A 21187-nucleotide genomic window follows, 5' to 3' on the forward strand; every position below is an offset into this window, starting at 1 on the left:
ATGGGTGGGGTTGTGTTCCTGTCTTGCTAGTTGTTTGGCATCATAGGGCGTCCAGCACTGGAATTTGCTGGCCGTTGAGTGGAGCTGGGTCTTAGTGTTGAGACGGAGATCTCTGGGAGAGCTCTCGACGATTGATATTACGTGGGGCCGGGTGTTCTCTGGTGGTCCAGTGTCCTGAATTTGGCTCTCCCACCTCAGAGGCTGAGGCCTGACACCCGGCTGGAGCACCAAGACCCTGTCAGCCACCTGGCAAAATTTCCCCCATGGATCACAAACTTCATATATACCACATGTCTTCTAATACAGCTGCTCGACTGGTCTTTTTCCACGTCTAGATCAGCATCCTGCTTCTTCAGAAAACTGTGCTGCACTCAGACTCCGGAGCTCATTCACATGGTTCTCTCCCCTCCCTCCGCCGGCGCTGCCGAACCTGGGCCGAAGCTGCTCTTTCCTGGTGGGCCCGGGAGCCAGTAGGCCTTCTGAGAGTGCCCTCAGGGTGGCGCGTCTACTCTGACATGTTGGCTTCCAAATGGAAAAACCCTTTCTTTGTGTGTATAAAGGTGGCCTTCGAGGTCCAGGTTTCAGGGAACTGGCCCGCGGTCCCCAGGACGGTCGCGGCTTTGGCCGGTGGGGCCCCTCCAGAGCTGGCAGCCTAAGTGAGGCCACCCTCCCCTGGGGCTCCAGGGCAGCTCCGTGGCAGTGGAGGGGAGAGACCCTGAGCCAGGAGTTCCAGCTCTGCCAAAACGCGGGCTCCATTTTATCAAAAACCTTTAAAAAAAAAATTATCTTTTTGAAGTATAATTAATTTACAATGTTGTGTTTCTGGTGTACAGCAAAGTGATTCAGTTATATATATATATATATATATATATATATATATATATCTTTTTCATATTCTTTTCCATTATGGCTTATTACAGGATATTAGATATAGTTCCCTGTGCTATACAGTAGGACCTTGTTTTTATCCATTCTATATATAATTGTTTGCGTCTGCTAATCCCAAACTCCCCATCCATCCCTCCCCCACCCCACTCCCACGTGGGAACCACTAGTCTGTCCTCTGTGTCTGTGAGTCTGTTTCTGACAAAAACCTTTTATAACATCTACAGTTAAAGATGAGAGTACGATAATTATTCAGAGGCTTGTGCCTATTAAATTTATTTTATGAGCGTGTATGTTTTCTCCCATTACAGATGTACCTCAGGGATATTGGGAGTTTGGTTCCAGACCACCACAATAAAGTGAATATCACAATAAAGCAAGTCACACAAATTTTTTTGGTTTTTCAGAGTATATAAAAGTTATGTTTATACTGTACTGTTGTCTATTAATTGTACAGAAAAAGCATTGTGTCTAAAAAAAATTCTGCATACCTTAATTAAAAAATACTTTATTGCTAAAAAATGCCAAAACAATTACAGTAGGAACATCAAAGATCACTGATCACAGATCACCATAACAAATATAATAATAATGAAAAAGTTTCAAATATTGTGAGAATTACCAAAATGTGATACAGAGACATGAATTGAGCAAATGCTTTTGGGTAAATGGCATCAGTAGACTTGCTCAATGCAGGGTGGCCACCAAGTTGTTAAAAAAAAGACAGTGTCTAAAGTGCGATAAAGTGAAGTGTGATAAAGTGAGGTGTGCCTGTATTTATGTATATCTGTAACATCATATTTTGAGAGTATATTTTAAATTTCTAGTTTGTGTTAAGGATTAGTTTATTAGTTTGCCTAGGGAAAAAAATGTTTCAAAAAATTCAACAGCTAAAATTATAATGTTCTAAAATAATATACCCACTAAACCAGGAACTAAGAAAATACCTTGATGCGGTTTAAAACCAAAAATCTAATGAACATCCATTACTTATTCTCATTTAACAACTCACTCAGTTCTCAGAACCACCCTATCATATTACTATTATTGTCATCTCCATTTTACAGATGAGGAAATGAAGGTCAGACAGGTTTTGCAGATTGTCTGGGGTCGCCCAGATAAAGACATGTTGTGAATTTCTCTTACCGTATCTCATCTTTTTCTGACATTAAAGAGTCTGCAATGGACTGTTAAGGCAGTGCTTCTCAAACGTCCTTCTGCTTAGGAATTGCCAAGGGATCTTATTAAAATACAAATTTTACTTGGGTAGGTGTAGGTAGCGCCTGAGATTCTGCGTTTCCAACCAGCTCCCAAGTGCCCCTTAGTCCATAGACTGAACTTCTCAAGGTCTTAAGGCATTACTTTCCTCCATTTTCTCACCGCTTCCACCTCCTTCTTTCTGCCTTGGCCTTATTTCCTTTTCTACTCCCTGCCTTCATATACCTTTAAAAAATTTCCTGACAGAAATGACCCACAAGTGTGAACCAGTATATTAGTGATTCTCAAAAGGATGTACAGAAGTAAATCCACTCAGAGAACGGATAATTAATGAGGAATTCCTCTGTGCACCATTCAAAGAGGGAGAAAGACTTCCTTCAAAACTATTGAGTATTTTAGGAGTCTTTGTTTGTTTGTTTAAATTGCTGCTTAATCACAGTAGCAGCTTCAGCTGTCTTAAAGCTTCGTGTGTATTGAACAGTGTCAGATCATTCAGGCTTCATTGAGCTCTTTGGAGTTACCTAGGGACTTCACATTATTTTTAGAGCACACAAAAGACCCCGCCCCCCCCCAAAAAAAGGAAAAGATAAAGAAAGCCCACTAGAGCAAATTGAATCCAGTTTCTTCTTACTCTTCCCGCTCTGTGAGGCAAAGTGAATCATCAGATGATCTCCAGGTACCCCCAGTGCATGAGCCCTCTGTTCTGTGATATGAACCCTGCTGAAAGCCATGGTCGCCAACCAGGAGGGTGGATCCACTCTACCACTGCAGTGTTCCTTGGGGCCACCTAAGGCCATATTTATTACTTCACAGCTGCCGTTTCTGCCGCATTACAGTGCGATGTGTCCATGTTTCTATTGATGAATGAACCTCAAGAAGATTTTCTGATTGGCGTACATTTGAGAGCAGCCACAAAGACGTTGTTAGTATTTATTTACCAAAAGTTAAGGTTTGAGATTGGAATTCTGCGCACACCAAAATTATTGCCTTTGTAGGAATTTGTCTTTTAATATAACTTGATTATGATAATTATTTGAAAAAAATCACACTTTTTATACTACTGCAATGCCATTAACACGTTATGCATTCATTTGTTTTCAGTTCCCTTTTACTCTTTGTCAGGTGCCCCAGTTGTTTCATGGGAGCTGATGAATAGAAGACGTTGTCCTGGGAAATGTCTGCTCCACCCCGTTCCATGTGTAGTGAGGAAAGTGTGCGCAGTGTGTGGATCGGTTCCTTAACTGAGTTCAGGGACCGACCCAGAATATGGGCACTTAGGTCTCTCACTGTTCGCTCACTCACGTTTACTTGCTTTCCGCCCCGGGCCTGCCCACCTGCCTGTCCTTCTCCCTCCATCTAGCCTAGCATGGTACAGATCAGTTTGCAAACTCATTTCCTACTGAGGCCAGGCAGGTAATGGAAATGAGCAAGGTGGACGGGGCTTAAGGGAAGGGAGGAAGTTTGGAGGCAGAGGGGTACTTGAGAGCTCAGAGGACGCCTTATCTAAGGGAAACAGCTGCCAGTGAGTCCTTATCTTCCAGCATTTAAAGGGGAGCTACGTTGTTAAGAGAGTGGATCCCAAGAGATCTCATCACACGAAAAAAAACCATATTTTTCTTTTTCCTTTTTGTATCTATATGAGATGATGGATTTTCACTAAACTTACTATGGTAATCTTCACAATATATGTAAGTCAAATCATTATGCTGTACACCTTAAACTTAGACAGTGCTGTATGTCAATTATATCTCAATAAAGCGGGAGAAAAAAAGAAGAGCTGGTAAATCTTCATTGTGTAAAATTTCTAAATTTTGAAACATTGGTATATACTGTGTAAGCCAGTACAAAACGCTGGCTGCTGGTTTATAACTTCAATCTAGAAGGTTGGACAGAGTGACCTTCTGTTCCCTTCAGGCATTCCAGTTCTATGACATTTATATTTAGAAGAAATCACAGAGGTCTATGTTTGTCTTGTCTGAATGCAGTCTTTCCTTCTCCCATTCTCAAATAAGAACAATTTTATTTTGTGTAGTGCATCATGAAATATAAAGTGCTTTTCATATTTACTGTCTCTTTTAATAGACCATAATCATTTAAGTTCAAGGTGGGGTTATCTTCATACGTTTATGCCATACAGAATCTGCAAACTCTTATACAAAGGATCAGCTTATTAATATTCTCAGAATCTGTCTTTTTTCTTTGATTCAATAATTACCTTTGTTTAGTTGGCATTTCTTTTCTGTTCCTTTGTAGTTTTGTGAATATCCTCTTATACTACCTTACTTACCTAGTAGAACATCATATTCTTAAATTAATCATTCAGTGAACCTAGTTTTGTTGTCATTGTTGCTGCTCTTGTTCTTTTCTGTTAATAGAACTACTCGTATATTTCAGAAGACTCCTTATCTTTTGAGCCAAAACTGATTGTGTGAATGTGTATGTGTTTCCTTTAGTAGTTAATTTTTTTAAAAAAATAGTGTACTGAATTACCCTGTATAGTACAATAACCTCCCCCCACCACAGAAATCCTCATTATAGGGAAAGAGGTAGAGGCAAATGTCTGTGTATTTGCAGTGAAACTGAGATATTTTTCTCTATTACCTATTTTACATCTTTTTAAAATCATTTGTATATCTCTTTTATAATAAGGTAAAAACGTTTTGAAATCATGTTCTCTTTTTATTCCTAAGCTCATTAAACCCTCTTCTTGCCTCCATAAAATGCTATAAAAATGGAATCATTTTCCTTCCCATTCTGTTTTTTTTTTTTTTTTTACATTGTAAAAGTCGTAATTGGGGGCTTCCCTGGTGGCGCAGTGGTTAAGAATCCACCTGCCAATTCAGGAGACACAGGCTCAAGCCCTGGTCTGGGAAGATCCCACATGCCACGGAGCAACTAAGCCCGTGCGCCACAACTACTGAGCCTGTGTGCCACAGCTACTGAAGCCCATGAGCCTAGAGCCCGTGCCCTGCAACAACAGAAGCCACCGCAGTGAGAAGCCTGTGCACCGCAGCTAAGAGTAGCCCCTGCTCGCCACAAGTAGAGAAAGCCCACACGCAGCAACGAAGACCCAACGCAGCCAAAAATAAATACATTTATTAAAAAAAGAAAGTTGCAATTGGTTATTTTTTACCCACCTGCTTATCTTGAAAAATTTCAAACCCACAGAAAAGTTGCAGAGATTGAAAAATAATGACTATATTCTCTTCCCCTTGATTCACCAATTGTTAACATTCTATCACAATTCTAACATTCTGTTTTTCTTTCTTTGCCTCTGTATATGTGTGTGTGTGTGTGTGTATTTGCCGAATCATAAGAAAGACTACGAATTTTAAAAACTCAAATTGAAATTAAAATGTAAACTATTTTGTAGCTAAAAACTTTAGGAGATACTGTCTAGTCGATTTCCTGGACAGCTTTTCCTACAGAGCTGCCTTTCATTTCTGTGCAGTCTTATTGAGCACAAATGTTCACAGTATATAGCCAAGCTCATCTATAACATAGTGCTTCTAGAGTACAATGTTTCTGTTTTAGGAATGAGTTTTCGTAATTTTATTATGTATTTGAACTATCAACCAAAACTTAGAGCAGTTTTTTCCAAAATGTCCAATGTTATCAACTGCACGGCAAGTTGTTAGGTAAAAGGAATCTAATGACTTGGAAAACGCTATGATAATAATCTCTCTGTATCACATCAGTACCTGAATAATTTTAATCTACTGCCACAGTGTTCTGGAATTTGCCCCCATTTGGTTCAGTAGCATTGCATAGTGATTGACAAAGCAGTAACATCGTCTAAGTTCAAATATTGGCTCCACGACTTACTGTGTGACTGTGGACAAGTTATTAAACGTCTCTTTGGTTACTTCCTTATCCACAAACGAGATGATAACAGAATACATGAAAAAGATAGTGACGATGAAGTGATGTAATTCATGGCACACAGTAAGCTTTCATAGTTTTTATTATTAACAATTTTCATTCTTGTTCACTGTATGCAGGTCTTGCATTATTTTCGTAACTTCCATCCTCTTCATGACTCCAGCTTCTTCCCATTCTAGCTCATCCTACCTGCTCCCCTCTTGGCACTTGGGTGGCAGGGTCAAAAATATCAGCTTCTTATTATGTGAAACTGGCTTGGACTCAAAGCCCAAAATGTACTTTAATCTTCTTTTCTCTTGAATTACACTTAATTTGACCAGTGCAGGCCTCACCAAAAGGGCCTGAGCATGCCCCGGCCTGCACACCTCTGTAAGCACTAACATGACTATGATATTTCACTGCTCAGAAACCCTCCATCATTCCCATTCCACACCAGGTAAGACCGATGTCCTCAGTAATCATTGCTGCCACTAATTGAAGTTCTTCGTTATGTGCCAGATAATGTATTATGTGCTTTATTATTTCATTTTATGTATTTCATTCTCAACCACTCCGCGAGTAAGGGGTTATTATCTATCTCCAATTTACAAACAAGACACTGAGGCTCAGAACCGTTACGTGACTTCTTGGTCAGTGTCGTGCTGTCAGGAAGTGGTCATTCTGGGAACTGAATCTGGGCTGATGTCTGCAAAGCCTGTGTTTTCAGAGCTTGAATGTGCGCCACCTTTTCAGCCTGTGTGCGAGCTCCTGGTTATCCAGGTCAGGAGACCTGTCGTCACTTTGCTGTCTCCTCTGATTGACCCCCAGCCATCTGTGCTTTTATTGCTCCCTGAACATGCTATGTCCTTTGAAATCTTGGACTTTTTTTTTTCCCCTTGCTCTTCTCTTTATCTGGATTATATTTCCCCACCTTTCCACTTATGTGCCTTCCATTTGCCCTTTGTGATCCGGTTCAGAGGCCACGTCCTCTGTGAAGCCTTCCCTGATTTTACTCTTTCTTCAAAACAATTGTTCACATTTATATTATGTTAATATTTAGAGAATAGTCATTTGTGAAGTCTTTCTGTTTCATTGTATTATTAATTCTTTGAAGGCACAGATCATATAATTGTTCATCCCTGATCATCCAGTACAAGCTACTCTGTTGATGCTGATGATAAAATGATGATGATTATTCGGATGATGGTTGCTGTTTATTAAATCCTTCCTCTGTGCCACGTACAATTCTGGGTACTTTATATAAGTTATCTTGGTTGCAAAGACTCCAACAGACACACTTTCAGGACCTTTGTCTACTTAACTGTAAGACGGGAATGATGACATTCATGATTTTTATTGAGAGTTGTTAGGAAAAGATTCATAGGTCCATCAAATTCCAAAATAATACTCTTTCCACTACACAATACTGTCTGTTTGCTTTTCAAGTAGTAGATATCCAGGAAATATTTATAGCATTCTGCTTCTTTTGCACCCCAGTTTTGACATTTCTGATACATATAAAGAGTGGCACTCATAGGTAAAACTAACAAATGTCTGTAAATTTAGGAAATGCTTGAACCAGTTGTCCATGGCATTTTGTAATATATTTTATTCCTAAATACAAATAACAAACTTTTTTTTTTAATTTAAATTGCCCTGAAATTGTATTGGCAAGTATATTATAGAATGCACACTGAGAGAAATACTCAGTGGTATTGTAGAGTTTTATTCTCAGAAGTTTTAAAAAAATCTTATGTGGTCTTGTTAGTTCATGGAATTTGGAACTTGATGTAGGTGATTTATTGGTGAAAGCCTAAGGATCTGGGTATAAAAGAATGTATATAAGTCAGTGCTTTAGCCCGGATCTCTAGGGCCTTGTGGAAGTGAGGCTTCTGTATGAGTGACCTCTTAACAGTCATCGATGGTAGTAATTCATCGACATCGTCATCAAATAAGTTGTTTTCCTAAGATGGTCCATTTGGGGTTATAAATGAAAAGATTCTAGTACTGGATAGAAAGTTGTACAAATGTCCCCTTCGACAAATTCTTTTAGACCTCCCAGTTCTTTAATAATCACACATTCATATTTTATTTTTAAGGTAGTATCAAATTTGATACTCTAACCCCTTATTTAAATTCTATCACAGAAAAATAGTAGAAAGAAAGAACATGGGCTTTGGGGTCATACTGCACTAGTATAGTTGTTGTGGGCATACACTATCACTTCCATGAAGTCTCTTTCCTCATCTATAAAATGGAATTTACATGTACAGCATGATGACTATAGTTAACAATATATTATATATTTGGAAGTTACTAAGAGAGATCTTAAAAGTTCTCATCTCAAGAAAAAAAAGTTTGTAACTATATCAGATGATGGATGTTAACTGAACTTACCGTGGTAATTATTTTGCAGTATATATACATAAATCATGACGTTGTACACCTTAAAGTAATACAATGTTATATGCCAAGTATATCTCAATAAAACTGAAAGAATTTTCAATAAAATATTTACAAAGTAAATATATTTACTTTGTATAGTTATTGTCGACTAGTAATAGTTTATATAAAATTACCTAATGATGCCTGGCACTATTAGTATCATTAGTAGAAATAAACCATACTTTTTTCTTTTTCTTTGAATTCAGAGTTATTAACTAGTTGATGAGATAAGCCATTCATGAAAATTGTATTACAAGAGTTATTTTGTTTGCCAAGACTAAAATAATATTTCAATCAAAGATATTTTCCAGATGCCTACCTGGTTATCCAAGACTCTAGCACCCTCCTATGTAAACTATTATCAATAGAAACAGTTATCACTCTAAAGCAGTGTTCTATTGAAAACTGTTTGATTTGAAAATCTTTAATTTTGCCCATTGAGCTAGTTGTCGATTCAATTCAATACAAAGAGAGTCTTTTTTTTTTTTTTTTTTTTTTTTTTTTTTTTGGCGGTACGCGGGCCTCTCACTGTTGTGGCCTCTCCCGTTGCGGAGCACAGGCTCCGGACGCACAGGCTCAGTGGCTGTGGCTCACGGGCCTAGCCGCTCCGCGGCATTTGGGGATCTTCCCGGGCTGGGGCACAAACCCATGTCCCCTGTATCAGCAGGCAAACGCTTAACCACTGCGCCACCAGGGAAGCCCAAAAAGGGAGTCTTTTAAGCCCTGGGAACTGGATGGGCACTGGGCATACATCTTCATAGAACTTTGAAATAAGCCGTGCCTCTTAATAAACTTTGCTTAAGAAATGGAGTGGCTAAGAACATATTGATTATGTTTATCTGCTTTCTGTAACTCATTTGAATATGATACTGTTTAAAAATCACATGCATTTTACATAGGTTTTAAACACCTCATGTGGTTTGCTTTAAGCCATTTAAAACCTACATTTTTCCTCGCAGTAGGAAAAAAAATAAAGTCACCCAACCAACAGTTGTTTAGATCAGTCACCACATTTGATTACTGGAATTAGAAACTACTAAGTCTTTTTTTTTTTCTTTTTAATCTAACCCTTGATTTTGCAGAGAAGAGCTGGTGTCCTCTGAGGACCTGCTGGAGTGGCTGCGGCCTTTCTGTGCTGACGACGCCTGGCCCGTGAGGCCCCGCATTCAAGTGCTGCAGATTCTGGAACAGTCATTTCACCTGACCGAGGAGGATGGCAGGCTCCTTGTGTTCTTTAGAACGGAGGCCATCCTCAAAGCCACTTGGCCCCAGAGACAGGTAAGGGAGCATCTGACTGCTATTTCTTGATTACTTTAAACCACCTTCAGGTGAGCAATCAGCTTGCTAATGCAAACTTCCCGGTGTGTTCATCAGTCCAACTTTGTAGTAGTTAAATACGTGCAACAGATTTTGTTTTTATTTTTCCGTGTGTTTGAATATGCATAGTAGATGATGCCTCAGTCACCTAACATGTGTATCTAATTTTTCTCTTCATAGGGTACAGTCAGGATTTTTCGTAGTATCAGTTAATTATGGCAGCTCACCCTTTCCCTGGAGAAGTGCAGATCTAAGTGGAAATTCAGCATGCAGCATAGCTATTTCATTTCTTTTATGCCCTGCCCAGGCACTGGTATGCCGTCCCTTCTCTTCTGTACACACAGACCAAATGCAGTAGGCACACGAGATCTTGGTTCCTCCGTATCATCCTTCAGGGCTCACTCAGTGCATCACCTGTCTGGACCCTTCCCTGACCATTTCAAACGTAATTCATTGAACCTTGAGGTCCACACATTTGATCTATTATTATTATTATTACTGCTGTTACCACTACTACTAAAAGTTTTGTCTCCCCACTACCTGAAAACAGAGAAACCCTGGAGGATATACCTATCATTTTTCAAATCCCTCTAAGTACGCTGTGCACACGTTCAGAGCTTAAATGCTTGTTGATTGAGTAAGTGGAAATGCCAATTCCTAAATCGCAATACGGTGGCTGTTGAATTTTGGCTTAGATTCTAAACTGATGCGTCCTGAAGGCATAGGATCTAAGAGTCAGCACTTAATCAAGCGCTTTAGCTTGCAGAGTAGACTACAGGCCAATAAAAGTTAGAAAATAAGACTTCCTAGGTTAATCTAGTCTGCAAAAGAGTTTCCTGGAAGTCTGATTCCAACTCAATTGACCTTCTAATTTTAAAGCTCTGCTTTATCATTTCTGTTTGTTTCCTTATTATTTCATTTAAAGAACAATGAACTTCTTTTAGAAAAGAACCAAATATTAAGGACATCTCGAGACTCCTCTCAGAGCATCTTTAGAATTACCTCACATATTCTTATTTCCCTCTGTGAGAGAAACAGGTAAATACTGTTGTCTATTCTTCAGAGTTAGGGAATTCGAGATTCAAACAAGATGGACTTATCAAAGATTCTCTAATCTTGCCACATTGCTGAAATGGATTGTATTAAAAGTCACTAATACCTGAATAATACTCTCTGAAGCATCATGACCATATCACATTATTTAGTCTCAGCATTTCGCTTTGAATTGCATCAAGAGACCACTAACAGGCTTTTTCAGGAACAGTCTGTGAACACTAATGCAATGGGCTATGACATATACTCCAGGCCCCTGGCATAGTGAGTGCTCGAGGTGTGCTTGTTTTCAACAGACCCGAAGGTCCCCAAAGCATCTCGGAGGTAAGCGCCAAACTAGGTCACGTTATTTTTGCCGTGTGGAACCTTCAGTTCTGACTCATCCTGAAACAAATGAGCGCTCTGACTTTTATGTACTTTTCTGACAGAACCTCCATTTTTCAAGTTCTCAGCCTTTTTCAGTTGCATCTTCCTTGATGCCTCTGTCCTGGCAGGACGATGAGGCCGGCTTCTGTGGTTGGAGCCTCGCTTCATGTCAGATCTCTGCACCGGAAATGTTATGAAGCAACGTGGAAACTGGGAAAAGAGGAAAATATCCATCTTACCTGTTGTGTTGACACATTAGAACATACACTCTGATATTTGGGTCTAAACACTTCAGAAATAATATAAGTATAACCACTATTTCTTCTTTTGAGTTTTCCTTGACGTTCCAGTTATTCAGAGAACAAGTTGCAGCTTTTAGATGACTTCAATGACTTCTGGCTATTTCTCAGATTTTAATTTCATCTTAGCTGAACTTGTTCCAAAGACAGTATTTAAGGGAGCTTAGCTTTGTTAAGACTCCTTTTCCATGTACTTTTCTAAGCTGACTTGACCTTAATTTCACTGAATACACACTGTTGTCTCTCATTTGCAAAGTCTGCGTGTTGCTCCTCGTTTGGCCAGTGTTTCCTCTGGTGCTGTGAGCTTTTCAGGCCCTCAACAAACATCTCTCCAGGGTGTCTCTTGACTTTAGTAAAAGTCATCTCCTGTCTCCTTCGCTTTTTACATTTTCTACCTCCTCCTACTTTCCCTCTGTATAAGAACAATTTCCTGGTCCTTGGAAGCTAATGATCTGAGTTTCTTAACGTATTTGGTAGTAGAAATAAGGAAACTACCATACATTTAGGTCTTTAATCCATTTTGAGTTTATTTTTGTATAAGTTGTGAGAAAACGTTCTAATTTCATTTTTTTACATGTGGCTGGTAAGGATGTGGAGAAAAGAGAACTCTAGCACACTGTTGGTGGGTGTGTAAACTGGGGCAGCCACTATAGAAAGCAGTAGGGGGGGGTTCCTCAAAAAATTAAAAATGGAACTACCATATGATCCTGCAGTTCCACTCCTGGGTGTATATCCAAAAAGAATGAGAATACTAATTCGAAAAGATACATACATGTCAGCATCCATAACAGCACTGATTACAATAACCAAGATATGGAAGTAGCCTAAGTGTCTGTCAACAGTTGAATGGATAAAGAAAATGTGAGATATATAGATATACAGATATATATCTCCAGTGGCATATTACTAGGCCATACAAAAGACTGGAATCTTGCCATTTACAGCATCACAGATGGATCTGGAGGGTATTATGCTTAGTGAAATATTAGGTTGGCCAAAAAGGTTGAATTTTGGCCTTTTTCTGTAAGATGGAACAAAAAACCTGAATGAACTTTCTGGCCAACCCAGTAAGTCAGAGAACGACAAACAGTGTGTGTTGTCACTTTTGTGTGAAATCTAAAAAAATAAAACAAATGGATATTACAAAACAGAAACAGACTCATAGGTACAGAGAACAAGCTAATGGCTGCCGGAGGGGAGAGCGGTAGGGAGAGGGCACGGTAAGTGGAGGGGATTAAGAGGTACAAGCTATTAGGTATAAAACAAATAAGTTACAAGGATGTAATGTACAACACAGGGAATATAGCCAATATTTTATAATAACTGTATATGGAGTATAATCTATAAAAATAGCAAATCATTATGTCATACACTTCAAACTAATACAACACTGCAAGTCAACTATGCTTCAATTAAAAAAAAAAACTACCATAATGGCTTAATTATGTTATTCGTTTGTAGACTTCTTCAAAATAAATTAAATCACTGAGTGTCTCCTCCTTCTCCTCCTTTAAAAGTTAAGTTTTCTATGTCAGCCTCGCCTTGCTTATTCAGATCTATTTTGGAGGGCAAGTGAATTTGGTAGGGGAACGCTGCCTTATAAAATAGCTGTTTGCTATTTAGAAAATGAATGCAAAAAATTTGTAACATCAGAATGGAAGTAGCAACAACCTCTGGAATGCTGTAGAACTATGCCCATAGTTTAAATTTGAGGTAGTCTTCATTACTGTTTTTAAAAAACTATGTTATCTCTCACTAGACCAGTAGAAAGATTGGGACGCTGGGGGACAAATCATATGCATGTGTCTCCATCCTCCCTCCACTGTTGTTTATGATCTCGGAGAAGATTCTTAAACTGTGAGCCTTGGCTGCTTGGTATGTAAAATGGAGCCTTGAACCAGAGGAGTCAGGGGATGGTTTGCTCACCTCTGTCATTTCTTCGACAGAGGTCGTCTTCATCTCCATATCCCAAACACCTAGAAGACCCCAAAGTGTTGATTGCACAGGCTCTCATTTTCTTAATTTCTCCCTATCTCCTTCTCCATCGTCAAAGGTAATATTAAGGATAGAGACAGTCTTACAGTGTAAAGATAAGAATAGGTAATGACATTGCAATGTTCAATTACCAGAAAATGTGGGACTGCTACCTTCACTGAGGCTGGTAATCCTCTTAGGCAGACTTTGCATACATCAAATAGGGACTTAATATTTAATTATCCTCAAGGTGCCCAAAGTAGTGATCCCGCTAATCAATGTGTTGCTGGGAAACCAGCCAGCTCCTGCAGAATACGGGCCCTCATTTTTCAACAGCTTGAAAGGCCTTCGTTTCCGTCCCAGAAATGTGCCCCAGCTTGGTGAGCAGCAGGGAGACAGAGGGGAGGGAGGAAGGTAGAGGGGGAGGGGAATGAATGTAATGTGTTAATTCCCTTGGTACAATTTATCTGAGTTTTACAGGTTTTGTAATTTTCTAGTTAACTGGTACATGAAAAATATGGGTCAAAATACTGATGTTTCCTTAAAAAATTTCATACCCCATCACCTCAATTTTTTTTTCTGTTTTTATGTAAAAAAGAACATGTGGCTTAGAGTTTCATTTCACTTCGTAAAATTTCAGTCTGTCTGAATTTGTGGTTGTAAGTGATCAACAGAAAGAATTTGTTTAAGACAACTTCTAACCTCATTACAAATTCATTTATACATGGAAGGATACATTAGCCCTTCTCATCAGAGGCCAGCTTGGCTTCATTTGCCAAAACATCAACAAAATACTCACTTCCTTGTCAGACAGAGCTCCGACAAAGATCAGTAGGAAAAGTTAAGTGTGCAAAGCTATATTTAGTTCATTACAGAAGAATTACTGTTACCTTAGATGTCTTCAGAGCTAAGACTCATTGCCATAAATGATTTTCTTAAATATAGGATAATATTTGATGTTAAAAATATGTGTTCACATGAGTACTTCTCTAATAGCCATGAAATCACAAATTCCTAGAACTAGAAGACACGTTCAAAAGCATCCTTGTTCAGTGGTCACATTTTATAGAGAGGGATGTGGATGTCCAAAAAGGAAGAAGTTACGTCCTCAGATTTTAGCATAAATGTCACCATTTCCAAAATGACTACATCCACCCAGTCACAACCTATTTTATGAGCATTTTTCTCTTCTAATCACTTACCCCTATCTGCTAACTTCTTCCCCTCTGTCTGTCTATTTATTATGTGATGTCTTTCTTCTTCCATTAGAATATAAATTCCATGAGAACAGGGATCTTACAGACACTCAGTAAGTATTTGTTGAATAAATGAATATTAAATCTTAAAAAACATGTCCAAGGTCACCTTTAAAGTGGCAAGGCCGAGACTCCTGACGTTCAGTCCGACATTCTTGCCATGAATGATGATTAGACCATGCTGCTTCCCCCTTACATGCAAATAAAATGATTTGCTTGGAATAATGCAACTGTTTCCTTAGAGAGTGGCCTGGTGCTTTTAGATTGGTACTATTTTGTATTAACTTGCCGTATTTTGCCGATGGTGATTTCTGACCAGCTAGTTGCTTCTCATGTGGAGGCAAACAAATCAGAAGCACGTTGGTCCACATATGAAAAAGAAATCAATGTGCCTTTCTTCCTAAAATGATTAAAGTTAAGCAAACATCCGTATGACTGGGTTCTGCAAATGTTTGGAGACCTTGAGAAGGTCCTTCCTTATGAATAATGGGTTCTTCCTTTAAAGATTTCACCCTCTTGTCACTGGCATCACTGGAGGAAGATAAGGAGACTGTGGACTGTGTCTGTCCTAAGTGCACATCACTGCACTTCATCTTTAAAACAGCCTTGCAAAGTAGTTACCGTTCGCTGTGTTTTAGATGAGGTCACGTGACCTAGAGGATGAGGTTACATGACCTGCACAGCTTGTGAGCTATAGAACTGGAGTTCACATCCAGTTCTGTGTGATCTGGAAGCCTGTGTTCTTTTTGGCCCTATAGTACTCCTCTTCCTATTTGCCAGGGGAATACATTCAGCAGTAACATTTTGGTAGCATGCTCTGCTGCCCTTTTCTCTTCCCACTGTCACTTTATGTGGATTGGATGTGATTAAGTGTGAGAACTCAGGAGTTTGATTCAGAGAACAGGAAACATTGCTTCATCTTTTAGCATTTTTCACTCTCTCAACACACAGCATTATATGTGTTAATTGCTGCTCAGTTAAAACATTCTGAAAAATGTGCCTAATAACTGCTGTTTGAACTGTACGCTATGTGAAATATTCATCGAGGATTCTTCAAGCGTCGATTATGCACCGTTCACTGTGCTACTCTCTGGGGTTAGAAAAAGAGACAAAGCAAATGGTAGTAAAGCGTTTGGGCTCTTCACCAGGTAGACCTGCATTCAAATCCCGGTTTCACCACTGACTAGCTCTGGGGACTTGAACTAGTTACTGACCCTCTTACCACCTCAGTTCCCTCATGTGTAAAATGGGAATAATATGTGTGAGGGTTAAATGGAATGGCACATGCAAAGCTCTGACTCCGGTCCAGGTAGATGGATGCTGTTGGTGTGGGGACTCCTATCCGATGGAGAATGTAGATTTGTGAACAGAGAAGCAAGTCCTCTAAGTGCTTCGGTGCTGTGGTAAACGTCTGCACGCTGCGTGGGCTCAGGAGGGCAGGCAGCTGTTCTGTCTGGAGGTGGTGAGGAAGACTGCTCTGAGGAGGGCATCCTTGACCTGAGTTCAGCACAGCTGGGTGTACGGTGTGGAAGCAAGAGCCACTGGGAGATGAAACTGGAGAGAAGCAGGTCAGACGGTGGAGCTGCCCCCGTGTCCTGCTCAGCTTTTACCCCAGTGACCCTAAGGCCTCCCGGAAAATTGGTGCCCAAGAAGCAGCGTGATCAGATCCGGGCTTTAGGAGAAGCCGTCTGACCTCTGCGTGAACACGGGACTGGAGGGGCACCAGTTAGGGGACAGAGGCTGTGGTCAGGTTGCCTGACCTTGGCCCTGAACTTTGTATCAGCTTCGAAGATGGAAGAGGATAGAAAAGAGGGCTGAAGGAGTTTCTACCAGTGGACTCAGTGACTGCTTGGGTGCAGGGGATGAGACACGAGTCCAGTGCCTTTCTGATTTCTGCTAAAGTTACCAGGGAGGAAATGGTGCTCCTTAGCTAGCTAGGAAATACAGAAGAACCCGGTTTTGTGGAGAAAGACACGAAGTTCAGGGCTGTCAGTAGTGTGTTTTAAATCTCAACAGCACTTTTTTGGGGAGTGGGGGTGAAATAGGGAGGCCCTGTTTATCCCCTTCACGCAGGCAGATTGTCCTCATAGCCTTACGTGGGTCTTAGTTCACAGCGACCACCTCCTGGGAAATAAACTTGAGTTTAGTAAATGTCACTGCATGGGGATGGCTTTGACTCCATCACAGGGCACCCTTCCCCGGGGTCTGCTGAGCCCAGTTGGCTTTGTTTATAGTGGGGCAGTTATATCCAAGTGCCCTTTGCTTAGTAGCAGTCATGCTCCCAAGGAGCTGCATTGCCATTGTCTCTTCATTCCTCTAATGCATTAGAGGGAAAAGTTGAAGAAAAATAGGGGGAAAGAAGCAGGAAACGTACAAGTGTTTGAATACCGGAGGGTGGTGCGGATGTGAGGTAGTTGGACGTAAGTTCTCTAATTTTTTTAACTTTTCATTTTGAAATTTTTATATTTAATACCAAAAAAATGATGTCAACTATACAAAGAATTTTACATATTCTTCATGTTGGTTCACCAAATATTACCATCTCAGATGACTACAGCTAACACTGATACAATACCTTATCTTTTTTACCCATCATTCAGATTTTGTCAGTCGGCCCACTAATGGTTTTTTCTGATCCGAGTCCGGTGCAGGTCACACGTTGCACTTAATGCCATGTCTCCTTAGGGTCCCGTAATCTGAAATAGTTCCTCATTCTTTCCCCCCCACCTTTTATGACCTTGACATTTTTTTAAAAGCACTGGCCAATTATTTTATAAAATACCACTAAATTTGACTTTGTCTGAGTTTTGTTCGTGTATTCAAGTTGTGCTTTTTTTTTTTTTTTTTTCCCTGCGGTACGTGGGCCTCTCACTTCTGTGGCCTCTCCCGTTGCGGAGCACAGGCTCCGGACGCGCAGGCTCAGCGGCCATGGCTCACGGGCCCAGCCGCTCCGCGGCATGTGGGATCTTCCCGGACTGGGGTACGAACCCGTGTCCCCTGCATTGGCAGACTGACTCTCAACCACTGCGCCACCAGGGAAGCCCAAGTTGTGCATTTTTGGTGAGAATACCACAGAAGTGATTTTGGGTCCTTCCCACTACGTTATCTTAGGAGATATACGGTACTGTTGTGTTCCTTTACTGACAGTGTTCATTTTGATCACTTGATTGAGGTGGTGTCAACCATATTTCTTCTATATAAAATTACCTTTTTTCCCTTTGGGATTAATGCATGTCTTGTGTTGAGGTACTTTGAGATTGTGTAAGGACTGTTTCTCGCTGTACTTTCACCAGCTAATTTTAGCATGCATTGATGACTGTTGCCTGAGTTAATGATCACTGTGGTGTCTCCCAAATGGTATTTTTTATCATTTGTTCTCCCCCGTATGTATTTATTCATTTATTTATTTATTTACATCACTACAAGCTCAAGGATTCTCATTTTGTTCTGCGGTTGTAATCTATTACTATCGCCATTTTAATGCTTTGCTCAGGTCTTCTCCTGCATCCTTTTGACTTGTGCCCATCCCATCAGTGTTTGAACCACAGATGTTCGAGACCCTCTTACACTTTCCCTGCCTGGAACTGGATTCAGTCATTGACTTTAAAGAGCTTGATTTTTTAAATAAAGAGTGACATTTAGAAGCCAAGACTCGGGTGCTAGGTGTACTCATTGATGCAGTGGCATTATAGTTTCTAGATCCTCTTAGGGGACAGAGCACACATATGTCTACGTCTATTTTTATGTCTGTCTATATTCATTTTAAAAACCATGAGTTTGTATTGATCCTTCCAATTCCAATCCAGTTCCACACAGTTTAGTTTTTTCTCTTTCCTTATTTGTGAACTCCTTTCTCTGTCAGTGAGAAACTTGACTCTCATTATCCACAATGTATGTATTTATTTGCTTAATCCTAGAGTACACATAAAGTAGTTCTGGAAATTCCAGCCAACTTACTAGCTCGAATATTTGTGTAGAGCTCTTTTTGTCTTTAGCCTTAGAGTAATAGTACTCAGAAATCTTTTTTCAAGGTTACTTCTCCTTCCCTCTCTCTCTCCCTCCCTCCCCTTCTCTCTCTCTCTCTTTTTCACGCACACACACACACACACCACCTCCACTGTGATTTGCTTATTCACTTATAGATAGATTAATTTTATATCTGTTTGTATGGTTTTTGCTGTTCGTGTTTATTTCAATTATGGATCCACTTTCTGAATATGTGACACATTTACGTGGAATGTGAGAGAACATTCTTTGGAGCTTGGCATTCTTCCTTTTTCACTTACGATACTTTGAAGTTTAGACATTCTTGGCCTGTAATTGTGCTGAATGTATGGGTTTTATTTAGTCTATTTGTTCTTGTTCTTTTTGTTTTGGAGGATATGTAGGTATTCTATATAGAGAATATATAGGAGGCCACATAACTCAATGGCCACCATTTTCTTCTACTATGCATAATTCTCTGGATAACTTCTAACTGTAATAAAAATAGATTCAAAATAAAAACTCTGGTCATTACAGCAGAAATCTGTTTTTACTTAAGCTGAGAAGATGCTTCACATACTATCAGTTTTCATGTTTTTTAGGGCCATCTATGAAGCAAACATTAGGCTTTGTATGTGTATCTTATCATTCGAACCTCATAATAACCCTTTTTTTGAATAAATAATAAAAACATTTACTAGAAGTTATGTTTTCCTACATCCCTACAGGTGGAAGATTTTGTCCATAGAGAAATGGCAATCAATTGTTTACAGTTGATGTTTACGTAGGGATATTAGCATATTTAAAATGTTTTCAGACAAAATGAGCAGAATGTCCTGGTGTAATACAATATGCAAACAACATCACATTTTTTAATTTTTTTTTTTTTTTTTTTTTGCGGTACGCGGGCCTCTCACCGTTGTGGCCTCTCCCGTTGCGGAGCACGGGCTCCGGACGCGCAGGCTCAGCGGCCATAGCGGCCATGGCTCACAGGCCCAGACGCTCCGCGGCATGTGGGATCTTCCCAGACCAGGGCACGAACACGTGTCCCCTGCATCGGCAGGTGGACTCACAATCACTGCGCCACCAGGGAAGCCCAACATCACATTTTTAAAAGATGCAGTTACTGGAATAAATTTTAGGATGTATACTGGATAGATAATTCTGTATTATGCAACATTTGAAATTAGCCGTGTTGGCAAAAAAGATGTTTCGGTGTGGACTTCCATGGTTCCGGTCAAGGACGAGTCAGTGGTGGAACATGTCATTAAACACAGAACAGTAGAGAAGCTGATTATAAGACAAAGTCATGGATCCATTTTTCTAATGAGGAATTCTGTTGCTTACATAATTATCAAGGCAGCCAAATTAGCATATTTACAAGAAAAAAAGGAAATTTCCTAAATCACAGGAAGATTTTGACGCAGGTCTCCCTGTGATATCACTATGAAACTGATACAAATCATAATAACCCTTTTGATGGAAGTGATCTTATCATTCCATTCAACACATGAGCAAATAGGCTCAGAGTAGTTAAGAAATCTTTATAGTACCTCTGCTAAAACATAGCAGAATGATGTATAATAATGAACTACCAATACTGTGGCTGCCATAGTGGCTCAGTGTTAACTCAGTGTTAGATACCTATAGAGGTGTGTGTGTATGTATGCATATTGTCCTGTATTATGTTATATATTATATTATGTTATATTATTTTCAGAGTACCCTGATAGGTTAGGTATTATTAACCTTATTTTTACAAATGAAAACACTAAGGCTTGGTGAGGTGTTTTTACATGGTCACAGAGCTATGAGGTGGCAGGGCCAGTATTCCACCTGAGTCTGAATGATACACTACAGTGCAAGCATTTCCAGCTCCATGAATTATTCTATTAATACTTTATCAACATTAACTAAAAAACAAAGTCTGGCCTTAAAAGATTGGCTTGTATAGCAGTTCTTTAAAGTAAACATGTGTATTTATGGAGACCCTTATGGCGTGATTGATTATTTGTCCTAGAGAAAAAATTTGTAAGGCAAATCTTCTTATTTTAAAACAAAGTATTTTCCCCCTCTCATATGTCTCACTTAAAAATGTTTTCATTAAATATTATATTTAGCCGTGTGAAAATATGTATTGAAGTTACAGCAGCACTTACGGAGAGTGACTATGGAATGCTTTATTGTGTAATTTCTATCTTTTGAGATACAATAAATTAAGTAGGCTGTAGAACATGGCTCATAAGTGTGCTTGCTAGCTTTTTGTGTATGTTTATGTGTTTATGCACCGCACATACAGCCTCAAACATCTGGAAAACCCTTTGGAACTTAATACTTTCGTTGGGTTTCCCCCCCTCCCAAGGGCATGTTTGCTGTGCCCTAGGAGAGACTTTTTATGGCAATAGAGAACCATTTATTCTTGAGGAGTTCACAAATATACAATGATATACAATATCATTTTCCTAATATACCTTAGGAGAGAAGCAGAGGCTAAATGTTTGTGCTCATCACCAGACCTAGAGGCAAAGG

The 21187-nt window shown here is 39.7% G+C and overlaps 1 protein-coding gene across 1 annotated transcript in view; it reads left to right on the forward strand.

Moving 5' to 3' along the window:
* The window catches only part of NBAS (NBAS subunit of NRZ tethering complex), a 336980-nt gene that overhangs the window by 281267 nt on the left and 34526 nt on the right, over nt 1-21187 (forward strand). Inside the window, exon 48 of the mRNA XM_060168734.1 lies at nt 9492-9687. Within this exon, the coding sequence (XP_060024717.1) occupies nt 9492-9687 (196 nt within the window). The remainder of the gene's footprint in view (nt 1-9491; nt 9688-21187) is intronic.

Source organism: Lagenorhynchus albirostris, chromosome 13, assembly GCF_949774975.1.
Source record: "Lagenorhynchus albirostris chromosome 13, mLagAlb1.1, whole genome shotgun sequence".
NCBI lineage: Eukaryota > Metazoa > Chordata > Mammalia > Artiodactyla > Delphinidae > Lagenorhynchus > Lagenorhynchus albirostris.